The following is a 26081-nucleotide window of genomic DNA, read 5'->3' as shown; positions in this document are numbered from 1 at the left end:
GTCAGTCCACTGCTTTAGTCTGGACTGGAATACCTGAATTGCCAGGAATTTTGTGTCATGGTGTCCATAGGGCGAATCCCAATAACTTTGGAAACCCTTCAGCTTTTCTTGTGGCACCACCAGCATATCAGATTTTTAATTTATCCAATGAAATATCCCTACATCTACAAAACAAACTGCCAACAGTCATGGCTCCCCGAGGATGAATCCTATTCAATTACTCCCTAGCTTTTTCTCTTGCACCCCCAAGTTGATATTTATGTTTTGTATTGTAATGTGCCAATAGGATTGCTAAAAATTGTGGTATACTAGTTCATGCCCCCCTCCAAATACTCATTTTCGTGATACCCAGATATTTGTTACAGCACTATTATCTGATAGAAAAATTTCCCATTTTCTATGTTGTATCAGTATTTGTCCAATACTTAGTTTAAAGACGACATACACTCAAAGCTGTTAGTCTGGAACATTGTTGCATGGCATGTGTTTTTTGTAATATGATGTTTTCATGAGAAATCATAGGAATGATGGCTGACATTAGAAAAAAATAAAGTTGTAATAAACCTATAAATATATTTATATTAAAAAGAAACCTGAATTATCCTTTTAAGGTGATGCAATAGGACTAACACATGGAGTTAGGCCTCAGTCCATAGCTCATTATTTTCCTATTTCTTATTTTAATTTCTTCATTTCTTAATTATTTCTTGCTCTTTGTTTGCTAATTCAGTTTCTTCCTCTTCATGAAAAGCAAATATTAAAGCATGTAAAGTACTATTTGTACTTAAATAATATAATGTCACTAAAACACTAGCAGCAAATATTTTCTAGTTTGAACATGGGCATTTATTCTTAACCTTAGGAATTCTCTCCCATTTACAGCCTTCACTTAGATGTTCACATTTATTCACCAATCCACACTTACGTCACGATACAATATTATTGCGATTTTAAACTTTTTGTGCTTTGCCGATTATTGCAATAACATGTATTTGATTTATTTCCTTTTCAACTGCAAATTATATCCCCAAAGGAAAACTTTGTCAAAATCTGTTTTATCTTATAAGATAGGGTCTGTTTTCTAGTCTGTTCATCTTACTTTAATCATTTTTTATTGCAGCAAAATGTATCAAGTTGACTGAAAAGAAATTATTTTATTTTTCTAGTAGGCTGCCAAAAGTTGAATTTGTGTCTAAAAGTATTGATACTTGAAGTCCCTGCATCGATATAATATTACCATGCAAAATATTGCCATACTGTGCTGTTTTACTTTTTTCTCCCCAACCCCTGTAAACCACCTTTTGATCCAGTGGTTAACTGCAGTGAGATTTTGGCCATTTAACTTTTTGTGTGATTACTTATCCATGTTTTGGCATACAGTAGAAACCACTTGTACTTGTGGGTTGTAATCCCACAAAGAAAGGCCAGTGTTCCCTCAAGCTTAAAGAGGTCTGCGCAGAATCTTGTTGAAGTATTTGGAATGAAAAGGAAGCCTGGAAATACAGATTCAAGAGGGTTTTGTGTTTTCACCATCCAGCTGAAGTCCTAATCCTGCTTTGTAAGACAAACCCTGGTTCTCCTGAGTGTGAATATGTACAATCATACCGGCTTGAAGTATTGATTGTATTTCAGAGTGTGATTTCCCACTGTTTTGCTGTCCTTTATAACCAACTTTGATTCTCAGAATTTTCCAAACCTGCATGCACTTTGTTTTGTTGTGGAGGAAAATCAGAAAGTTTCTGAAAAAAACTTTCTAGGGCTCAATTACAAGAATCCCAGTGACAATGACATATTGTTTATCCATACAAGTGGGATCATTGTTGCAGAGCAGCTTCAGTGTGCATTTAAAATACATTTTTGTCAGCACACATATTGGCTGTTCTTTGCTTTCTATAAGTGCAGTGATTAAGAATGTGAAAATAAACCTGAACCAAGTCCCTGTTTTTTTCCCTTCAGATTTAAGGTTGTTATCAGCGTATGCTGCTGAATTTTTCCAACAGAGGCATTTTTATTCCGTCGCTCCCAATTAAGCATGACCGTTCCACGATATCCTTCCAAAAATAACTCCTGAACCCGGAGCTTTAAAGAGGCCTCCCACTGAAACAAAGTTCTGATTAAATATTCCACATACTGCTCACAGCCAAAGATAAATGATGTGCCACTGTCTGCATCTCTAACTGAAACCCAAACTGCTGATTTGCTCTGTGTCTGTCAGTGAATTGATTAAAAGTGTAGTAAACACTACACACAGCCACTCAATCCCTGTGACAGCACAGAGAACTTGAGTGGACCCCGGTCGTATACTCGATGATTTCCCCACTAATGATGCTGTTAACTTATCTTGGGAGAGAAGAATAGCGTTGATCAGGGCCTACTTCATGGGCGTGTAGAGAAAGCTTTTGGAAAAGTCTATTAATGACATTTTAATCAGTGTTCAAGTGTCCTCAGAGGATCGCCCAAGAAGCCTGAATGATTTGGGCTAGTGTTCAAAAGAGAATGATATCATGAATCTCTGTCATTCTTTGATTTCAGAGCTTTAATCATCCTTGACTTTGTTTTTGTTTTTTTTTTTGTTTTTGTGTGTGCATGTGTTTGTGTGGAGGGGCACACAGACATTCCAGTATGTGTGCTGCTTTCCATTGCAGATAGCTTATTTAGATAATATGAAATTCATAGCCAGATGGTTGAAGGAATTGGCAATATATCAACATTATATCAATGTAATGATATGAGACAAATATCACAAGTGTTGTCTTTTCCTGGTTTTAAATGCTGCATTTCAATCAAATGATGTAATTTTCTGAACTTACAAAACTGTTCTAGCTGTTCCATTACTTGTTTTAACCCACCTTATTGGTCGGTCGGTTGGTCCGTCCATCTGTCCATCCTTCTGTCCTACTTTCAGTTTTTATATCGGGGTATACCTTGAAACAGGTATCTTGCTGCACCTTAGTCTGAAATATATAATTTGTGTATTTGATGCATGTATATTTATTAATTTGCAAAGATCACTGAGCTTCACAACCTCTGAATCAGCCATTGGATAGAAAATAAAAAACAAGCCACCCGTAACCTCTTATATGAGGCAAACTTATCCAACAGGTGGATCAGGCGAAAGAGCAGGAGTTCAAAAGGCAGGCTGAGGGTCATAACAGCTAAAACTCAGGCAGGCAGAGAAAATGCCTGGAACTAAAATCAAAAATCAAGTGTTGCAGCAAAATTGCTAGTCCTCCCATTGACTTCAATGTGCATGTAGGTAGTACGTCTAAAGGATGCATGAAAAAAACCCCACAGAGGCCTGCAGTGATAGTTGAAACAGAATCAGCTTTTGGAGAAACGCAACCTGATGTCACACTGCAATGAGCAGTCATGTAACCGGCTATCAGGTCGAAAGATGCCTGTGGACCATGGAAACAAGTTATACAGTTTCTTTATTTCATTATATATTATAGTGATTAAAAGAACCAGTGTGTGTTTGCATGTGTGTCTTTTCTGGCAGTAAAGATACTACAATAACAGTAATAAAATGGAATTTTACAGATCTTTTCAGCAACCATAAAGAAACTTATTAAAGACAAATACACGGTCACTGGGATGGTGAAATTGGCTTTCTATAGGTAGTCTACAACCTTCCCTCCCTCACAAATGGGCCATCTCACACTGCTGCACAACCCTGCGGCTAATCAATGGCAATGCCTGATTTGGTATGAATGCAGCCTGAGGCAGAAGGACAGTAGATGATGTGGCGGGGAATAAATGGAAGTGGGGAGGTATATACGCCAGTGGACTGATGGGGAAGTGAGAACAGGTGTGCGGGTGGGCAGGGGAGGTCAGATGGTGGTGAATGGATGGAACAAAGGATCTGAACAGGAGAGTTAATGCATGGTGAAGACACAAGGAAACCTCTAAGTTAATCATGATGGACGTCAACACAAGGGTGGGAAATCTTGTCAGGTCCATACATTTTCATTAATCTACAGTTTAGCAACAGAATCCCTGTTTACATGGCCATCTCACATCATTCACGGCTTCTAATGATCAACTGAGAGGGGTAAAATATGGAGGCAATCTTGCTGTTTTGACACAGATGCTCATTAATGAATGTTAATGATGCATCATCTTTGCATATTTAAATGCATTCTTTCTCAATCTGCGGTGTCTTAGGTGCTTGTATCCGCCTCTTGTACATCTGCTAGTTCGCTCAGCTGTCAGGCAGGCCGCTCATTGATCACAAATAAACGGCCAACTGCACTTCAGTCCAGCTAATGAGGTGAAACACATTTACCAGCGGAGATGTAAGGTCTATACAGTGAGCAAGGCACCAATTTCACTTTGTTGTTTAAGCGCGGATGTATACCTGGTCGAATTACACGGAGGGGGCGTGAACAAGGCGGAAGCTGGTCTGCCTGAGTGACTGGAGTGATTGGCTCAAACCGTGTCACAAAGCTGCTGACTGTTAATGGTCTTCTTCATGACCTCTAATGTAGGCCCACAGTTCAGTTAGGGTCATGTTATCAGAGGCTGCGCCCTCTGCTGTTCATTCCAGTTAGCAGGAAAAAGCTTTTTCCACGTGGAGACAGAACCTGTGTTCCTAAATGTCTGTGTTTAACAACACAAAAAAAAGTTAAACACCAAAGTAAATCTTATGGAACATTATTTTTCTTTACCAAATATTATAGTTGAACAGCTTTCTCAAGCATTTTGTGATGCATTTTCATCATTTAGATAGATAGATATTATTTTGAATGTCTTTGGCAAAATTCAAATCTATAATTTTAATCTAGATTAATTTAGATTAACTACAGGATTGCAGTGAGATTAATCTAGATTAAAAAAATTAATCTATGCCCAGCACTAATATATATACACATTTATTTAACACATTTCAGGTGATTTTCTTGGTTTTTTTTTTAACAGTTTCTTGCTTATTTTTTGGTCATTTCTTCTTTTGTTGCTCTCTGCCTTCTTCTCATGTTTTCGATAGAAATGAAGCCAGTTTGCTCAGGTTTCAACGGGTTAAAAGTCTGACTACACTATATAATTAACAGTGCTGGCCGGTACACAGAGCATAAGGAAGACATGTTGATGATTGAGCTTGTTAAAAATTGAACTGGTGTTGTTTGTACATGGCGAGGTGATGCACAATACATGAAAGGGATAACTGCTAAACTTATTTCATGCGTACGCTTAGTTTACGCTTTAAAAGGCGGATGTACTGTTCGTTTTTTGTCTTAATCTACTTTTGTTTTGCTTTTGTTTTCCAGCTCAAAAACATATTCCACCAGCTTCTCCTCCAGAATCTCCTCAAGGCCCCGGGGTAAGATACCTTGTCACCTACACAGCTTAAAGTACTGACTAAACCCTAAGTGCTAAAACAGCTAGTGCTGTGACAAAAAGGTGTGTGATGTTTCTTTTTTTCCCCCACTGAATCCAAGTCTACACAGCAAGCATTTTTGCTGCTTTGGTTAAAAAATTCTCTCCTGCAATCAGTCTGTCCATGCAGGATAACCTGTGCTAATCACCTGTCACTTAAAACTGTATTATGGGATTTTCATTTGCTTTTTTGGCCACTTAGAGCAGCGGAACAAGCTGAAAATAAAACAACTGACATATTACCATCTCATGAAGTTACGGCTGACAAATAGTCTAGACAAGTAGTCTATTTACACATCCACCAGACAAGATTAACAGTCATTTAGAACTGTGTTCCTGTCCTATTAATATAGTGTTCCCTCTCCTTTCCTCTGTTTCGGTCTATTTGACTAGCTGCTAAATGTCTGGCTTTCTTCTAAAGCAAGTCACTAACATTGTCTGTCTGCTGTCTAAGGTGTTCTTGAGATATTGTGCTCACAAAAATAAGACGGATGAGGTCACAGGGACCTTGACCTTTGACCTATGACTACAAAAATCAAATCAGTTCATCATTTAGTCCGAGTGAATGTTTGTGTCAAATTTGAACAAATTCCCTCAAGGCGTTCACAAGAATGTGCACATACTGTGAAACCATGATATTTTCAGACAGTTATTGTACCGTGAACATGTAATACAGTTGCAGCCCTGTTTTGTATGGTATTTGACATATTATGATGACATTTCATCTACTAAATAATGAAATAATAATAGTGATAAAATTGCTTTATGTATTGATAATACATAATTAGCTTCCTCAGTGGTGGCCTACTTTACAGCTGTTTTTTACTGTATATCTGCATGTAAAAGCAAGAATCAAATTTCACTTGCTCAGTAGAATTGCATTTTGATCCTTTCAGTATGATTCCTATGTGATAATGTATTCAGAGCAGATTTAGACCAGCTTTAGACTCTTTACACATGACACTGTGAAGTTGCAAATGTCTTGCCTCTTGTTCAGGTGTTAATTAAAAACGTAAATAGTAAACAGTGTGACATAGGTATCTGGAAAAAAAAGTTCTAGTGCAGTTGTTTCACAAAATAGACTTCATTTCACGCTGCTGATGTGCTGTTGAATGCTCAAAACTGTTATATACAAAGATCAGTAATTGAAAGAAAAGACATGAATGCTGCATGCTCAAAGTAGTATTGTTGTTCTTGACCCCGATCATGGCGCAGTGATGAAATGTGTCTTTTCTCTCACTTTTCTGCTGAGTGAAGAGACATTATTAAAGTGTGCAAACGTTACCTGGCTCTTGTCTGTACTCAGCGATATGAATGGATCCAGTTAGCAGCTGACCTGGAGTGATTCCTGGCTGGATGACAGGATCAGGAAGCCCCTCTAGCAGTTCCCTCCACACAGATACAGCTACCCTTCCATGCCATTTAGACAAAGCTCATAAATCTTGACTAACCTGCAGTCATGCTGTGTCTGGTTTGTCGACAGGAATTGCAGGTCAAGCATGTATGCGTTTTTTAAAAAATGTCATGAAAAATGCATTATCTGTCCCAGATCTCTCAGCAATAACGTAATCAGGAAGCATAATTGGCATTGTTTAATCTTTTGACTCACCTGAGTGAGATTCTAGAAAGGTTGGGTCTATTAAAACATCGTGCAGCCAGAGTTTTACTGATTATGTATGCCGTTGGCTTGGCAAGGGAGGAATGGAAGTGTGTGGGTATGCGTCTGAAAATGTTATTCTTGGTGAAAGACAACAAGATATCTGTGTGTGTCTATCAAGGAGTGGTTAAATCAGCACAGAAACCTGGGAAATAGGAGACATAGTGATGATGATAATAACGCCTATTTGCATTAAGTCAGATTAAATGTCACATTAGCATCAGTGTATGTTAGAGGCGTCCCGCAGGCAACTGATATAGCACTGATCAATTCTACAATAACTATGTCATAAATTTAACTGCACCATAACCATCCACCCGTTGTATCTGAGGTGGGCGACATTGACTGACTCACATCCTTTTCTTAAAAATAAAAAAAATTCCCGGCATCAACCATATGTACCAACAGTGTGTGTTGCTGTGTGTGTATTTGATATGTCTGTTCATCCTGACTGAGCTAAGCTACCGTTACCATCATCCTTCAGCCTGAGCGGAGATGCCAGTGGAGTCTGGGAGTTGTGATGGATGCTGTTCTCTCAGTATGAGGGCAGGGACACATACACACACACACACACACACACACACACACACACACACACACACACAGACTAATATTGTGCCACAGAGCAGAGGAGGAGAGAGATCAGGTCTGTTTCAGTGTCAGCTCTTGGGGCCAAAATGAGCCGCGGTCTGTATCGTCAAACCAACAGGGACCGGGAGCTGTGGGAGCGCAGCACCCATGAACTCTACAAATCGACCCTTATTTTGATTAAACAGTGAAGGCGGTGAAAGCCTGTAAGTGGGCAGCTCCCAGTGGTTAACAAGAGACGACTGTGGTCATACTGGGCAGCCCTTTGGGGATGACATTAGAAAATGATGGTGCTTAGTGGGGTGTACCACTGGGCATGTACAGTCTTTTTTTATCTCTCAATTCCCAAAACATCTGGTCTATCAAACAGGCAGAATGAATGTGAAAGGAAAATATGTTATTTCCAATGTGTGTTTTTGTTCGAATGACTCTCAGAGTCTTTCCACCACCAATTAGTAGATGTTTATAGAAAATATTTTCAAGGTTTAAGGGTCACCTTTCAACCACATTTTCCCAAAAGGAGCAAGCAATTAAATTTGCACCCAAGGTGAAGCACAAATTATAAGGAGGAAAAAAAAATATTTAAAGCATGAATATTGCAAAAACAGTGGCCACAAGTAGCAATTACAGCATAATAGCTCACACAATTCAAAGACATCATCATTAGGCAACCTTACTGAGAGTAACTGGAGTGGAACCATAAGCAAATGAAATCTGGAAACGGACTTATTTTGTTACTTTCATGGTAGTTCCTATTGAAAGTTTTCTCACATTAGCTACCATAAGCCACTGGTCATACCAGATGGATTATGACTGTAGGTATTAAATTGAGGGTGGGTTTATAAAGCTATTTTTTCTTATAAAGGCCAAGTGTTTAGGATTAAGGAGGATATATTGGCCGAAATGGAATATAATATAATAACTGTTTGCTATTTAATCATCGGAAAATAAGAATTTGGGTGTATTTGTATTTGCTTCCTTAGAATGAGCTATTTATATACAGAGCAGGTTGTTGTTTATGGAGATTGCCATGTTCACCCTCATATTTCTACAATAGCCTAGAAGGGACCAACCAACTACGGCTTCAAACAGGGCCACTCATGTTTCGTTTTGGTGTTTTGAGTTTCTGGTTTCGTGTTTCACATTTTGCGTTTTTGTGTTGGCCACCGTAGTTATCAGCTCATCAACGACATGCAGCTTTGGAAAACTACTACATTGTAACTTCAAACTGCATCATTTAGTGTTTGTGGATAATTCGGCTCATGATAAAAACCTCGTGAACATCTGGATCTTATGTTATCATAGAAAAAAGGGGAGCACAACTTAGCATGTGGTGGGCCAGCCACCCATTTCAGATGCCAGATATACACTGACATACACTGATTTATAACATGAAACTGCTTTATTCAAATCACTAATCACTTATTTAAATCACTGGGTCCATTTGTTTTGGGGAGGGAGTGATGTCTGCGAATAATTCTTCCCCGGGAAGAACCTCCTGAACAATGAATCATGAAACCTAACTGGGACAAATTTCATCTGGTTGCAATCTGCAATCCTCATCATGAGATGCCACTATATCCCCTGTCTTACACATTTTAATTCTTTATTAAAAAGTTAACCCTTGATTTCTTTCAAAAACATGGAAAGCAGGCAACAAGCAGCTAAAAAGAAAACAAAGACCCCAAAATAAGCAAGAAAAAAAATTTACCTGAAACAAAAGAAAACAAAAACAAAAAAAGGAATTAAAAGAAAAACAAACAAACATGAAATGACCTGAACTATGTGCTAAAATAAAATAAAAACAATACATAAAAATAACTATTATTTCTGATAATTTATAAACAGTTTTCTTGTTATTTTACCCTTAGTTTTTTGATAATGTTCAAATGATTTTCTCTCTCTTTCTCTCTCTTTTGTAGCTAATTTTCCAGTCATTTTCTTGTTAACTTTTACTTATTTTTTCGCAGTTTGTCTGGCATTTTGCGTCAAATTGCTGATTGCCTTTTTTCCCATGTTTCTGAAAGAAATCAAACCGATTTGCTCATGATTCAAAGGTTTAAAAGCCTGGGAAAGGTATCTGAACTCAGCACATGGAATCTAATCTCAATCCAAGTTTCAAAGGCTTCAATGGTCTCGCATTTAGACTGCACTTTTTTGCTTTATTTTTAATTTGAACATGATGTAATCCATTTGATATATGTGAAATATGAAAGAGTTCTTTTTAGCCTCAGATAGCTCAGTGTTTTGGTTTTCCTGCCTGTAAATACTACTGTCAAACATCTAATGTCCAAAAACAGCAAAAAAAATAAAATAAAATAAGTAAATTAATTCAATTAAATTCAATTTGCTTTATTGGCATGAATGTTTATAAATAAAGTTATTAAGCAAGTAAGTGAAATGGTGACTATCTGGTGAAGTGAGTTAAATACTCAGCAGCTAAAAAGTCAGGAATTGGTGGAAACCATAACAAAGCAAAGAAAAAATAAGAGTCAAAATATGAATTACATTTGTTAGTTATCTCATGAAATAAATGCTAATGTTCCTGTTTGTCTGCTGAATGTGTAAATAGACAAAGATTAGCTAACATGCAGTAAGGAGTTGCAGATGTTTCCAAATTGTTCCAATGCTTTCAAGTGGCCAAAAAATTGCCAACAGCTGCTTTAAGTTTACAGCAAATGTATCTGATAATAAAATCGTCGATAATAAACTCATATTTAGGAAATAAGGGTGTAAAACAGCACTCATTAGTGCCCTGGCTGCTCACTGTGCACAGCATAGACATGTATCTGATGGCTATCCAGGATTCTGCATAAAGAATGGAGACCGAAAACACTGTGTGAAGACATGCCACTGCTGCTGGCAGTCACCGTGCAATTCATCACGACTCCAGTGTTGCTGCAAAATTCACAAATAGTCTCTGTGTCTCTCCCTGTCTCTCTGTCTTCTCCCCTTTTAAAGATACTGTTATAAAAATACACTTGTTCCAATCCTAAAATGATTTTGCCTGTTCAAGAAAAAAAAAGAAGAATTCTCTGCTCTTCAACATGACTGTCAAGCGCTGATTAATCAATGGCATCCTTCTCTGAAATGGCTCTGTAAACACGCCGTGCGCTCCGGCTCTGTCTGTAGGCATTGTTGGATCTGACAACTTTCTCTTGCTTGCATAAATTATTGATCCTTGACACTCTCGGTTTGCCGCTGTGCAGAATGCTAAGGATCTTGTGGTATTTATAGCCAACATTTGGGAGAGCAGCTGAGTTTGTTTGCCCGTGTTGATGATGATTCCTCGCATCGGGCTGCGGTCATGTTTCAGGGTCGTGCTCGTGTTCTGTCGACCCAGGTGGTCTTGTAGTCCGTGGGCCGGAGGTGAGGCCGTGTTTCAGTTTGTTGCTGGCAGAGGGCTTTTTGGCAGCTGGCACTGACTCAGTCAGACCTCATTTTTACAGCTCTCGTTTGTGCAGAGGTACTTCATGCCTTGTATCAAATGTATTCTCAAAAGAATAGGATTAAAGATTCCTGGCATTTTTTATTGTGTGATTCTATTTTAGCAGTCTAGCCTTTATTGCTGTGCGTGAATCCCTCTGTATAAACTCTAGAAAGTAAAGGGGTGAATATCAGAATCATGTTGTGGAAACTCATGCTATAAAGTAAATGGTAAGTGATGTAGATATTTCAGCAATACATTTAATTTAAAAAAAAAAAATTTTTTTAGCATGAATATTTATCACAGTTTACAATGATTGTTGTTCATGCTGGTGTTTTTCATATGACAGCTCAACCCCTTACTGCTACCTCAGTGATTTTTTTGGGAGGAAAGTACCTCAAGTTAGTTTGCTGCTTTACATTCATTAGCTGTAAATCAGATGCAACTACATATTATGCATAGTTTTGCCAGCATGTGGGTTTTGTAGTCTAGTTTTGGAAAATCTGAATGGAAACCATTGTATTGCTTTTGAGAGCTGGCTGATCATTTTGTGCGGTTCAAGATGAGGAGGTGTAATTGCACCTCTGTTTGTGTAATTTGAAACTTAAAATAACCAGCTCATTTTGATAACCAGTCACAAAACATTAAGAGGGACATAATTACTTTTCTGCAATGTACCTTTTAATTTGTGGAATTGGAAACATTAGTAGAAGTGATTTCTATGCCAAATGGATTCACATTATTACCTGTTAACAATCATCCATCCTACAAACCTTAGTGAGGATGATATGTGTTTTTTGGAGGTTTTGGAGTGAATTTTAGGTAATACTAGTAAAGCCAGTATGCGTAATATATAGAAAAGTTCATACTTGAATAAGAATAAGCAGAATGTTCACTTGTTATAGATATGGCTGTGTCTCAAGTTTCCAGCAGATCATTGCTTACTTAGTATCATTATGGTAGTGGGAAACAACAGAACGAAGTGAAAGTTCCAGAAGTCAAATTGTTATTCTCAGCGAAGAGAGGCTTTCTCAAAATTAAATTATGGCTAGACTAAAGGTTTCTAAGGGACCAATGAATGGAACCTTAAACACTTGCAAGAACTACTTGACTGGCTGTGGCTCAGGAAGTAGAGCGGGTCGTCCAATAATCGAAAGATCGGTGTCATGATCCATGGCTCTGTCAGTCCTCCGTGGGTATATCCTGATACCTGATACTGGCTGTGAGTGCATGTGAGTGGTTAACTGAGTAGCAAGTGGTACCTTGTATGGTAGCCTGGCCACAAGTGTATGTGTTTAAATGGGTGAATGAGGTGTTCATGGGCTTTTCTTCACAATCACCTGACCTTAGCCCCACTGAACATTTATGGGGGCACTTGAAGACTGATAAAGCCAAGCACTCTGAGGCATCACAAAAAGGTCTTTGTTAAATCATGCTGCAGTAACATTGGTCATCAAACCTGTAGAGTCCATGCCAGCGCGAGTGAATTGCAAGATTTTCTGCAAATCATTTACATTTTTTAAAGATTCAACTTTTCACTCAAGTTTTTATATTGCTGGTGTCATCGTTTGTATTGGAAAAAAATAATGTTGCCTTTGAAAGAAATGAAAAGTAAAATGATCTTGTTCAGTGGTATATATATATATATGTACTATATACTGTATATATTTATATAGTATATATCTGTACACAACCACTAAGCACACTGCCACAAAGTCACCATCCATTACATTACACAGAAACAGAAAGAACAAAAAAAGCAAAAAAAGACACAAAAAACTCTCACTAGATATTCATCCATATACATACACATGTGTATATGAGCACAAAAACACACACACACACACACACACATATATATATGTATATATGTATGTGTGTGTGTGTGTGTGTGTGTGTGTGTGTGTGTGTGTGTGTATATATACACATATTCATGCACAATATATCAACATCCACATATTAGGATTAATTCAACATTCAACAGTCAATCAACCTTTTCTTGTTTTGGCCATAATGGAGCCGAATGATTAATATTGAAATAGAAATTTGGAAAAGTGTCATTTTCATAACTCACATAATTAACAGTGCCTTAACAAGCTGTAGCAAGTGACAGTTGATTTCATCTGCTATAATGGTGACTGTCAGCAGCAAATTTACTGAGCTGTAGTTAATTAACATTGAATCTGAGAGTTGGCGACATCTAAAAACTATGGCTTTCCATGGTTAATATGCATGCCAGTGTCACTGAGGAAAAAAACCTTGATGTGTGAAGAATAATTAGGCGTGGGCTGTGTCTTTGTGTTCAGAAAAGACCAACGGACGATGTTTGTTTTGCTTGTTCCAAAACGTAACTCCTTACATTCCCTCCAGGCTACAAATATACAAAAATAATCATAATTTAATTCACAACATTGGTCAGAAATATCTGATATTGCCCTCAAATTTTTGAGCGCTTATCAAAACATATTTCTGCATAATCTAGTATCAGCATATTTTAATTAAATCCGTCAATGTCAAAAATGTTTAATTGTTGCTTCCCATATTTCTATTTTCTGTTTGCTCCGCTTGTATTTATTTTCTTTACTGTCTTATCATTCATTAGAGTTTAATCCCACTGCACTTCATATCTTTGTTAAAGCATTTCACTCTGTCCGCCTCACCTTTCACTCTCTCTCGTCACGCTCACATGCAATTATCACTCAAATTTACTCGCATCCAACCCTGATAGTTTCCACTTCGACTCGATAATCTTCCTTTTTAATGCATCTCTAATATTTCTCTTTTTTTGTGTGCTTTACCATTCCACCTCTTGCTCTCAATATTTCATTCTAGTGATCTCTCAGTCTTTTTCTCTGGATCTCCTTCTCCTGTTCAAACCACACATGCCTCTCACTTTCTTTCTTTAATGGTGAGCTTGACTCCATGTCACTATATTTCCTCCTCACATACACACTTACTGACCATCAGGAAGCAGCCACATGAACATTCATGAAGGTCTTTGTCAAACACACATAAAAAAAACCATCACACAGAAAGGGTAAAATATACTTTACATGTAGACACATATAATGCCTTACACACACACACACATGCAGGTACCATGAAGCTGGATAGCGAACAGATGATCTGCTTGGCTGTCAGGGCAAACAAGCTGAGTTCAGAACATTGGCAGCCACAGCAATGCCACTACTAATTGCCTCTGCGTATTCTCTGGGTGTGTGTTCATTTGTGTGTGCGTGTGTGAGAGAGAGATCCTCGCATGCAGAGTGAGTGTGCTGTCTTTCACACCCTCTGTGTGCAGGACATGGTGACTCAATGTTAGATCACATGCATGCGTGTGTGTGTGTGTGTGTGTGTGTGTGTGTCTGTAGAATGTGATATGGCTTTGGAATACCAGTGAGGACTGACTTGTGACAACCCACTGGTCTTGACATTTTGGGACATTCTGACCAATCCTAACAGCCAAAACAGCTCATTTTAGGGTTACGCCTACACCTAGTAAGTGAGCAGTTTCTAATGAAAGATATCAACTTTGAAATCATGTGCAAGCTAAGCCACTTTAAAATCTCTATTTCAGTTTTTTTTAAAATGAACTTAAAACTATCTTGTCAGGATGTGAACACTCAAAAAAAAAAAAAAAAAGAAAAGGTGGCTGTAAAAAATTCCTTGACGTTCAACAGCAGCTGTTTAGCTTGAAATTATTCAGTTAAGATGAATTCTAATACAGCCCAACAATACTAGATTTAATAAGTCCTGTAATCCCACAGGGGATGGGCCAAATGTTTGGCATAACACAAAAATTAAAAATACTAAACTAATCTTAAAGATTAAATGCATATATTGATATTTAAAGTTTAAATATTCAACAGATATCTTCCTTTCAACATAAATAGCATAAACAAACATTTTTGATACGGTGACGCAGATCTGCCGAAGGGTCTGTCATTACAAGCTCAAGCTGTGCAGCCACACATTGCTCAAACCCACAGAGCATTACTTTTTATTTCTAGTGAACAACCCATGTTTCCGAGCAGACCAGATTTTCAGGGTGATTTTGGGGTAAATGTACACGAAATGATTCCCTAGATATCGAGAATATTTCCATTTGATGAAACGGTGCAGTCATCAAAAACATGCAGTCTGCTGTTTGAATATTTCACTCAGTGTAAACATCATATATCTTCAATGGGGATTTGGAGCAAGCTGATACAGAATATAAACGATGCTGTCAGACAGTGTGGAATACGAGGATTTCCAACATTAAAGCCACTTGAAGGAATACTTCACCCCCGAAGCGATCATTTGTATATCAAGTTTTACGCTGACTTCATGAAGACATTTTTTTATCTTGCATGCCTCTTGCACGCAGTTTAATAATACAAAAACTGTAAAAGGAATTGATAAATTGTAAGTAAATGGGAACCGCATTTCAACAACAGCAAAACTATATTAAAACATCTGTTTACAAACTCTCACACAGCTCATGCAGCACAATCCAAGTCTTATTTATCTAATAGTGTGTTCAGTACTTCCCCAAAACATGCTTTTTTTACTTAAACCCTACTGTTAAAAAACAAGAAGTGCACCTGGGTGACTTAAAAGCACACACTTGCCCAGGTGAGCTACTTGTATGAAATGTTTTAAATAGCAAGGTAAGGCAAAATTACATGTGTTTTTACTGAGTACTGAGCATACAACTGGATAGATGAGACTTAAATTACACTGCATTAGAGTTTGTGAAGTGATGTTTTGATACTGTTTAGCTGTTTTTAAATATGGACCCCTATGACTTCAATTCATCAAGAATTTTCTCAGTTTCAGGATTGTTCATTCACTTTTGAGGCTGGTGAGAAAAGCAGCGTTTTCCTCATGAATTCAGTGTCACACAGGGTGAGTAACTGATAAATGGTCATTTCGGGATTGAAGTAGTCCTTTAAGTAGTTTTAATGTTGGAAAAATCATCTTACTACACTGTCTGACAGCATGGTATATATTCTGTACCAGCTTGTTCCCAATTCCCATTGAAGATCTATGATGTTTACACTGAGTGAAATATATAACAGCATGTTTTTGATGACTGCAACATTCCATCAAACAGAAATATTATACTTATCTTGGGAGTCATTCTATGCACATTCACCCCAAAATCACTCTGAAAATCGGGTCTGCTTGGAAGACCATTGTAGTATGTGTTTAGTAATTGACATAAATGGTCATTTTGTGGGTGAAATATTACTTCAAAGGGAACAGTTTTCCCTTTTTTCAAATTCATATATATATTATTCTTATAGTCTTATACAGTAAAAATATATTATTGAAAATGAGGAACTCAACTCAGGAATAAAAACACTAGAGTACTAAAACTCAAACTTGTGATGTTATGGGCTGGAACTGCTCCATAGACAATGCATTGGGAAAGAGATGACACTGAAAGCACCCAGGGAAATATTCTGATTATGAGTTCATTTTCTGTTTCAAATATGGGAACTCGCCAATATAATGAAGCTAATTTGGGTATAAAAAAGAAAACAAACATTCAGTGGGTCTTCAAAATCAGGTTTTGAATCACTGTTTATCAAACAGCTTCAGCCAAGTTTGAGACTCACATGTTCACAAATATTAATTGAACTTTCGGAAATAACCTATTGGAATTCGTGATTTAGATAGAAATCCCCCCTAAAATGGAAATATAAAGGGACCATGGACGTTTAATGTAGATGTAAAATAGTATAGACGTGATTAGTTGTCTTTATCCCTTGCCACATCTACCTACGCTGCTGAGAACAGGATAACACTTGTTGCTATGGATACCACTGTCACCAGTGCATCCTTTGCCATTAAACAACATATCAGAGTTACCTCAGCTCGAAGCAGGTCATATATAGTATTTGTCTCTGGTGTTTCTTCAGCTGACAGCCACAGCATAGTCACACTCTGAATATTTCCTTCGTGCTCCATACATTTAGTGTTTCATCGTGACATGTGTCACAGTAGCACACTGAGTCTGCACAGTGTGACTATTTGTTTGATATGGAAGAAGAGGTTTGGAGTGAATGGAAATATCTGTTTGATCTATTTTAAGGCCCAAGGGAATTAATGTAAACCAATGTAATGTTCTCACAAGCATAGCAGAGTCAGTGAGTGCATATGTGTTTGATAGTTTGCTGTGAGCATTTTCTTTTTTACTGCTCAATATGGTTCAATACAGTATTTTATTGTCTCCATGAGAGCCACTTGTTTTGACCATTACCGATTCAACAGCACTCACAGACTGTTAGATGAGGCCAACTCAAAGACACATTTAAGTTATTGAGGAGTTTAAGCCCCAAGAAGTCCAATAATACAATGATACTGTTTTTGTTGTTGTTGTTGTTTTTTTAACATTGTAGCATTCAATGTTACTTAAGATGAACTTTGATTAGCCCAAATTTAAATCGATTGATTTAATATTTAAAACAACACTGATCATGCCATCTTTTGCTAAAATTACACCATTTGTCATAGCAAGAAACTGTAAAAGCGGAAATGGTCAATGGAATTTCTGACTTCCTTTAACAAATCGTGTGCAATCAACGCTTCCGTCAGGAAAGATAGCTAAATCTGTCACTTCATTCCATGTCTTATTAAACAATTCTCCCGAAATAAGTATCGTAAGCCATACCCCTCAACTCAGATTCCCATAATCAAAAGGACAACGTAATTTTCCTTCAAAGGATGTCTGGGCTCACACTTAAGGACAGTGTGAAGAGATCAGATTCCTGAAGGAACTCCAAGCACAACCGCTTCTCTTTTGCGCAGAGAGTCAATTGATGCGATTAGGGTATCTGATCAGGATTCCTCCCAGACGCCTCCCTGTGGACATTCCTCTGGGAGGAAACCTCAGGGCAGACTCTTGCCGGAGGTGTAATATATCCTGTCGAGCCAGGGAAAGCCACAGGATCCCCCCGGAGGATCTGGAGTCGACCAGGGAAAGGACTCTAAGCTCCTTGACTTACTTAGCTGTCTCTGCTAATCGAAACCAGATAAATACTTGGAAGATGAAAGGAATTCAAATTAAATTTCCTTTTTAAATGTACTTGTGATTCTGGTCATTAGGCAGGCATATGTTAAAATTGGAGTCAGCATTCAGTCACAAGCTAACATCTTGATTTCTAAAACTAAAACATGTAAGCGATAACTCTTGACGAGGTAAAATAAATGTGTTTTATGTCACAACACAATGAGTAAGACTGTAACAGTAATGGTAAGGCTTATTGGTTTATGGTTACAATGGCAAATAATGGGTTAATAATCATGGTCATGATTTTAAAAAACAATGCTGAAAGGGAAAACTGTGTTTTTTTAGTGTTTAAAGCCAAACTATTGTAAATACAGCTATTCACCTCGACTTCTCTACATGGACCTTTTCATTCCATAATCTTGCCACTTTACTTTCTCCTTGGCTCTTGTCACAATTGTCCTTTACTGCACGTCCAGTGGCTGTAGCTGCGCATGTCAAATTGTAACAACCAGGAATACATCACCCCCCAAGTGATACTATATAAATCAGTTATTCAGCCTGCGTTACATTGAATTCGGGATCTTTGTTTTTCTCGCATGCCCCCACGGTGAACAAAGATTCCAAAACTGGAGAGAGTTCTCGATGAATTGGAGTCAGAGGGGATCGTGTTTACCAACTGCAACACTATATCCAAACATCTGTTTACTAAGTCTCACTACTCATGTAGTATAATCCAAGTCTCATATCAGCAGTCATGTGCTCAGTCCTTCCCAAACACATGCAATTTGGCTAAAACCTTACTATTCAAAACACGAGTTTGTAAACCAGTGTTTTGATATTGTCTTGCTTATGTTAAACACAGTCCCTTAAGAATCCAATTTATCAAAAATTTTCTCTGTTATTGGATTGTTTGTTCACGGCAGAGGCGTGCAAGAAAAACGATGATTTTTGTCCCTGAATTCAGTAAAACACCCAGGGGGATAATTGATGTACAAATGGTAATTTTGGGCGAGAAGTATTCCATTAACCTTGTTCTCTGTAGAGTGCAAGTTGAGTGGCCATGGCTCTCACCTGTTTTATGGATCATATTTTACTATTAATAAAAGTCCACTTTTGGTAGTGATGACACCCCTGTGTAACGACCAACAGCAACTCTCAGATTATTAGCTACACTCTGTTTTGTCTCCAGTCAAAAGTCTTCAGAAGCAAGAAGGGAGCAGACAAACAGTTTACAATTCGACCTGCTGGGGGATGACAGTGCTGAAGGATCGTGGGTGGAGAAGCGGGTGGAGTGAGAAGGGCTTTTAAGTGCCATAGCAGTGTAATAGTCTGTTGTTGTCATCTGAGACGGCACATGTGTCTCTCTGGCGCAAAGTATATTCCTGAGCTCTGTTATTCATAATCATAATAATAACAGTGAATCATTTGCATTGTTTCTCTGCAGCTCTCACTGTCTCAGCTGGCAGCTACTTCACGCTACCCAACCATCAGCCACTCCAGCTCGGCGTTGCCGTGGCAACAGTCGTTTCCTTCTCTGCTCCATCCTTCCCCGTTGGCATCGGCCCACCAGCTGTCACATGTCGTAAGATTTCCACCCCCGTACACACACACACACACACACACACACACGTACATACTGAGGAATAGATACCAGCAAAAGGGAGTTGTAGGTGCATTTACACACAAGATTCAAGCACAGCATCATTTAAACACACAACATAGCCTGTAGAAATCCCCAAGGACACGCTGACTGTCACTCACTGGAGTTAAAAAACACACTCACCTTTACAGCACACAAGGATACAGGTGAATGACACTGAATGTAAACAGAACTTTTGTTTGTTTACCAAAAACTCCACAGGGCACCTTCAGTACGGCACATTTCTGTTATATGTCTGCGTTATGTCTAACTCATTTTGTGTTTGCAGTGCTTCATATTATTATCATTATGCAACCTTTTATCCATCTATTTTCTGCTAAATGTCTGTCATGGTGGCGGTTTTTCAAAATAGCTCTGATTTTTTTTCTTCTCAGGGTGTCACCGGATAAAATGGCAGTGATGTTGCCAGGTTTGCTGCCTGCATTCTTGACACAAAAATATTTGAAAGGATGCAGGGCTGTACCTGACTCAGAATGATGTCAGTCCAATCAGATCCGGCCCTGAAATATGAATATCTGCTGATTCATTTTTCTTTTTCCATATTAAGTTTCAGAGTTTAAACAGGGCTCAGCAGGACATTCAGTGTCACAGTGGCATTTATGTAATATACTAAACAAGCTAACGGTGCTAACAACAGATCGTAAATGCGCAACAACTTTTTTTGCCGATACTGGATACCAAACAAAAGCCAGAGGCTGAATCGCACAAGTTGCTATGGGCTGTAAATTCACCACTTCTAAGCAGAGGAGAGATGATAATGTTTTTTCTTAACCTTGCAGTACAGAGTGTCTCCTCCTGTGTGCCACTGCATCCCATCTGCTGCAGCCTCTACCAGAAAGTAGTGTGACAGTCAAGAGAACTCACTCCTCAGTGAAGTCTGGGGACTGAGTACGTCCACAGAAGCACACTGCACAGCACACTGACTAGCAAAAAAAAAAAAAAAAATTAAAAAACAACTGCTTGACATGAAGCTATCTCAGTTGACTGAGGGGTCTCCAACTTTCAGAGAGCAGCCCAAGTAAACTCACTGTTGACGCATCTGGGAAAAACACCCTGTTATTTTTCCCAGTAATGTTTCATTGTGAACAACAAATCCATGTTAGAATCATAGGCAGTGGTGTTGCATGACTTATTTTGGAAGTATTTCTCCTGACAGACACCCCTGAGATTGTGTTTGGATGTTATTATTATGCTGTCACTGTTGATGTGTTGGTGTTTTTGCTCAGGTGCTCTGCATTGATCTGACACCTGGCTACCCGCCCACTCTCCCTCATCCCTGGCTTTCTGAAGCTCTGTGTGCCACCATTGCATGGTGTAAAAGGCGGTGATGTAGGCATGGTGGCATGGCATGAAGGTCGGGGACGACTGTTAGACAATAACTGTATATTTATGTAGGGGTGCCCCTTGTAAGTCAGAGACTTGAATCATCAGTCAGAGACCCTCAGTCGACTGAGATTGCTTCAAGTTGAGCAGTCCTTTTTTTTCTGTGCAGTGCACTTCTGGGGGACATTTTGGTCTATCTACATTTCTGAATTGGGATATATTATTTACAGGTTTGATATCTTGATGACCTTCATGCTTATGTATCTTTAACATATCTTTAACAAACTGTACACCTTTCAATGTGAAGCAGCAGTGGTTTTACTGCAAACTCATTTTAGTTGCTCATTATTGCAATCTACCTCATTTGGTCATTAAAGCTCATGACCATACTGTACCATACCCCCTTTTTTACACTGACAGTCTGGTCTCCAACTGAAGTAGCCTCTCTGGAAGTCAGCATAAAGTGTGCTCCAGGCCCTTGCGGACACAATGAATTATGCATTAGGACAGCCCTGGGCACTTTGGACTTCACGAGTCCATGAGTCTGCAAGTACATGGACGTCTGGACATTTGGATTCAGCCCTTAAATAGTGGGACTCTAGTCTTAGTTACAGTAATTGTAATTCGCTTACAGTAGTTTGTCCAATAGTATACAGTAAATCTGCATTGTATTTCTTCATTCTCCTTTCTCTATTACGTTATTTCTTTCCAATTTGTTATCACATTGGACTGTGAGACTTTTTCAAAGCTGTCCTGTCCACCTGCTTTTACGCCTCAGCACAGCTAAGAAGGACTTTGCTCATATTCTAACAAGACAGCAGTTGCTTTAATGGGTTTTCTCCCTTATTTCATGCTCGAAATCCATACAGCCTAAGCTATGAATCATATTGCAGGAATAATCCAGGAACTGTGGATCAGGCTTACTGGAGATAACAATATAATCAGACGCACAATATGGCTAAAAAAAGCACAATTTAATTTGTTTTTGAAAGACTGACTGGGTCGTGCTTTGTTGAAACTGTCAGTACAACTTATGTGTTTCATATACATTAAGAGTTTAAAAGTACACAGAGGTTTAGGAGTCATGGTTTGGTGTGAGGTTGGTTCAGTTAAAAAAAAAACCCCAAAATGCATAAGGATCCGTTCTTACATTTATTTTGAACAGACAGTAGTTCAGCCTCAAAGACTTTGGCAAACTATTTTTATTTTGAAAATAAGGGTCTTTTAAATCACTTGTATATTACACTGACCAAACACTTTTTTAAAAGGCAACAGGTCACAATAGACTTATATACAGAAAAGTATCTCTTATGCTATGAAGCTGAAAATACAAAATAAATAGAATAATAACAATTAAAACTGGTACATTAAGGTCCTTCAAACTGGTGGTGTGACAAATGAACAACTCATAAATGCAGAATCACCAGGGACAATTTGGCATGAAAATTATATACCAGCAGCGATGCCAGTTTGTGACAGTTGCAACAGGTTCGCCACTGTTATAGTTTTGCAACATCACATCACATGATTGGCTGATGCATTTAGTCACAGTGTGAAAGCTCGGGAAAATCAACTTTGTTCTAGGAAAAAAAATAAAACCTTTTTGCCGCACAATATTTATGTTCTGTGTAAAAGGTACTCATGAAAAAAAAAAACTTCTAAAAATATATTGACCTGCAAATTACTTGTATGGCAATGAAAGCAGTGGGGATAAGAAATTGTGCTCAGGTTTTTGTTTTCCTCATTGGCACATCTGTTAGCATGTTAGGCGTGTTTCCATTTACATAGCCTACATATGTGGAGCAAGGCAGGCACACTGTCCTCATCTTATATAAAACTTTATTTCTATTGCTGTTGCTGCTCAGGAACCCACAGACAGGTCTTCCACTCGCTGCATTTCATTGTACTTGCTGCAGTGTGACTGACTCTTACGACAATTGGCATATTGTACTAACCTCAGTACCTGTTGCTAACAGCATGCAGCTAAAAATTTGTGGCTGAACTTGTGTTTGTGAACTTTGGTTCCACATTACATGCATAAATGGACCTTGACCACTGTATGGGATGGTTACAAGAATACATGAACCATTTCAGCCCTGATATATGTATATCTGTATACCCTCAGTCAAGAGTTTGGAACATCCTATATGTTAGCATTTGTGGTCATGTAAATTTCAAAGATTGAAGATTGTTTGTTTTTTGTTGTTGTTTTTTTTAATTCCATGACAGACGCAATGGGTGCAAGTGAAATAACCATTCATACCTGGCAACAAACTCTCTGCAGTTTTTCCACATGTAGAGATTATCTAAACTTCTCTGGTGCGTGGATTTTTTGATTGTCTACAATTTAGCAGGGACTTTCTTGTAGAATTAGAAATGTGATGACGTTTTAGAATATACCTTTGCACTTATTCAGTTTCACCAATTATTTATAGCACTGCTTCTGTAAAAATAAATGTGTTTGCATATTGTGTTTTTTATTTTTTTATCCCTCATGTTGGGCGAGAAGGTTAAACATTGGACTGTTTTGCCAAAGCAACAATGTATCTGTCAGTTAGCCAGGAGCAGCTTGTTCAGATGAAGATGACATACTTGTGTATCACACTGAAGTGAAACACTGATATGCATTCGTTTTGATAAGCCTTAAGGGACATGCAGATATTATAAAACAAAGAGCTCAGGGAATTAAACAGCTATTAAACGGCTATAATTGCTATTACTTTAGTATAAAAGCGTGACTATATAACATTTGTCAAGCAGCTGCCACTGTTGCCACAAGTGGCAATAATGGTAAATGCTAAAACATATGGCAAAAAATAATAATAATAAAGTTAAATAACTGTAATGAAGCTACTGGTCATGACAGATGAAATAAGGGCCTGTGTCTACATAGTGTTTCTCTCTTAGTGCCGGCATTTTTTTCAATTATTCCCAATGAGGAGCAGGCGTATTTGTCTGCGTGTGTTTTTAGTTGACAATCTCTTTTACTTTTAGAAATGTCCTGGTGATGTCACCGCTGTCATATTAGTATTATTAGTAGTATTAGATGTAAGGTCATATTAGTTTACTAACTAATGCTAGTGTTGAGATATCATAGTCAAGAAACAACACCCATGGACAGGGCATCTTAAAAAAGTTCAGTAGATGCGGGTTAGCAGCAAAACATGTTTTAGCCACTTAAAAAAAGGCCAAATCCATATCAATTTGAGTGTAAAGCTATATATTGAGAATATTTTCATCGCTTTACCTTGCTGTCAGAAAGCCCTTTCTCGTCGCACTACATTTTCTCACCTGACCCAACACCCAACTTCAGTAGTCCTACGCATATCTCTTTCAACCTCTTTAGTCTACCTCTGCAAATGTTTTTCTTTATACTCCGGTTCATAAAGGTAGCCTCCAAAGTGGCAGGCATTTTGTTGTGACTATCATATTGCTCACATTTTAGATTTTTTTGAATTTGTTGTCTCCTTTATAAAATGTTGAAAGTCTGACCAAAATGTTATAATACAGTGTGTGGCACAGTTGTGCTCATGCGTAGGAATACGTACCTTCTATGGTCAAGAAAATGTAGTGCCAAAGGAAAGAGACTGTTTGAGAGAAAGGTAAAATGATCAAAATATTCTCAATATAGCGTACACCTAAAATGATCCATTTTTTTGATAGGGGCCTTTTGTTAGGTGGCTAAAACACATTTTGTTGCTTCTCCTTGTCCACAGCAGTACATAAACTTCTGTGTTAGTGCTCCTGCCTGTTTTCTACCAAACTGTTAGGATGCCGACTGCCATTAACTGAAGTGCTGACTATAATTAAAAGCCTCATACAACCTCACTTCAAAAAATCCAAATGATCCTTTTAAGAGTCTGATTCTGTTTTTAACATTTTCTCTTAAATTCAAGTGGCAATTGCTTGATTGCTGTTGCTTGTTTCATACTCTACAGCTTATACTATACAATGGTTCTTTGGAAATGGAAGAACACTTCCAACATTAAGCTTTGGATAAGTATGATGCATTATATCCCCAGTCCCCTGGCTGCCATTAGCTCTCAGTTCTGATACTCTAAGAGAGTTTCTGGGACATTCATTGTGCATATATTGAGTCATTAAATCAACTTGGAGAATTTATTGTTTTAACCTCCATTTGTTCTTGACCTGAAAACACTGTCTTATAAAAAGCAATTTCTCATATGTCATCACACAGTGTAAGCTTGATGGCAGCAGATTCAGATACAGTATAAAGCCATTACTTTGAAGCCTTTTAAACATGCTAAGGGTTTCACGCCATGCCTTTGCATCCTCGATGGTTATTACACCGCAGGCTGCATGATCAGAGTGGGAACATAGATGGTGTATGTTGCAGCATGACTTTGGTCGAGGTTATTACCAGCATGCTTGATGGAAAGGCCAGTAATGCACAGCCATGCATGTGCTCTGATAGGCCAACTGAAGCATACACATGTATCAGAGAGCAGAAAAAAAGAAACACTTGACTGGAAAATGACACCATTAGCACTCCTTAGCTAATTATCTGTGCTAATACCCCTCCAGCTGTGTGTCTGTCAATGACAAGAAGAGGGGATTAATGTTTGCCACTAAACATTTAAAAACGTTGAATTGATCCACAGGCATTAACAGTCCTTTTTCTTTTCCTAAGTAGCTGGTTTTGTGAAGGAGGGAGAAAAATGGATAACAAGCCAAACAAAAGAATATCAGTAACTGAATTGCAGATTAAATGCAAGACTGCCTCAAAGTCATAACATAAACAATATGTTTTTTATAGCCTGTTTGCTTTTACCTAAATCAAAATGAGGAATTGACTGTCAGTGGCACTTTGGGTTAATTAAAAGTTGCCACAGTGGAGCTCATTCTCTCAGCAAGAAGGGACAAAAAAAAATTGTCATCTTCACAGAACAAAAAATGAAGTTACGCTTTAATTGTTGACTCTTGGAAGTTTCCGGGGAAAAAATGATGTAGTTTGGTACTAATGTAGGGAAAACAGAAATGTCCTTGAAAGCAAAGCTCATTTTAAATGCAAGCAAATAGTCTTAGTGCAACC

General features: G+C 38.1%; 1 protein-coding gene across 1 annotated transcript in view; it reads left to right on the top strand.

The window, feature by feature from the left end:
- Window positions 1-26081, top strand: part of nphp4 (nephronophthisis 4) — a 195674-nt gene that overhangs the window by 97515 nt on the left and 72078 nt on the right. The window contains exons 11-12 of the mRNA XM_042491381.1: window positions 5265-5317; window positions 19490-19627. Of these exons, the coding sequence (XP_042347315.1) occupies window positions 5265-5317; window positions 19490-19627 (191 nt within the window). The remainder of the gene's footprint in view (window positions 1-5264; window positions 5318-19489; window positions 19628-26081) is intronic.

The sequence above is a fragment of the Plectropomus leopardus genome, chromosome 8 (genome assembly GCF_008729295.1).
Source record: "Plectropomus leopardus isolate mb chromosome 8, YSFRI_Pleo_2.0, whole genome shotgun sequence".
Classification (NCBI taxonomy): Eukaryota; Metazoa; Chordata; class Actinopteri; order Perciformes; family Serranidae; genus Plectropomus; species Plectropomus leopardus.
The sequence above is the reverse complement of the archived record's forward strand: the minus strand, read 5'-3'. Positions and strand labels throughout refer to the sequence as shown.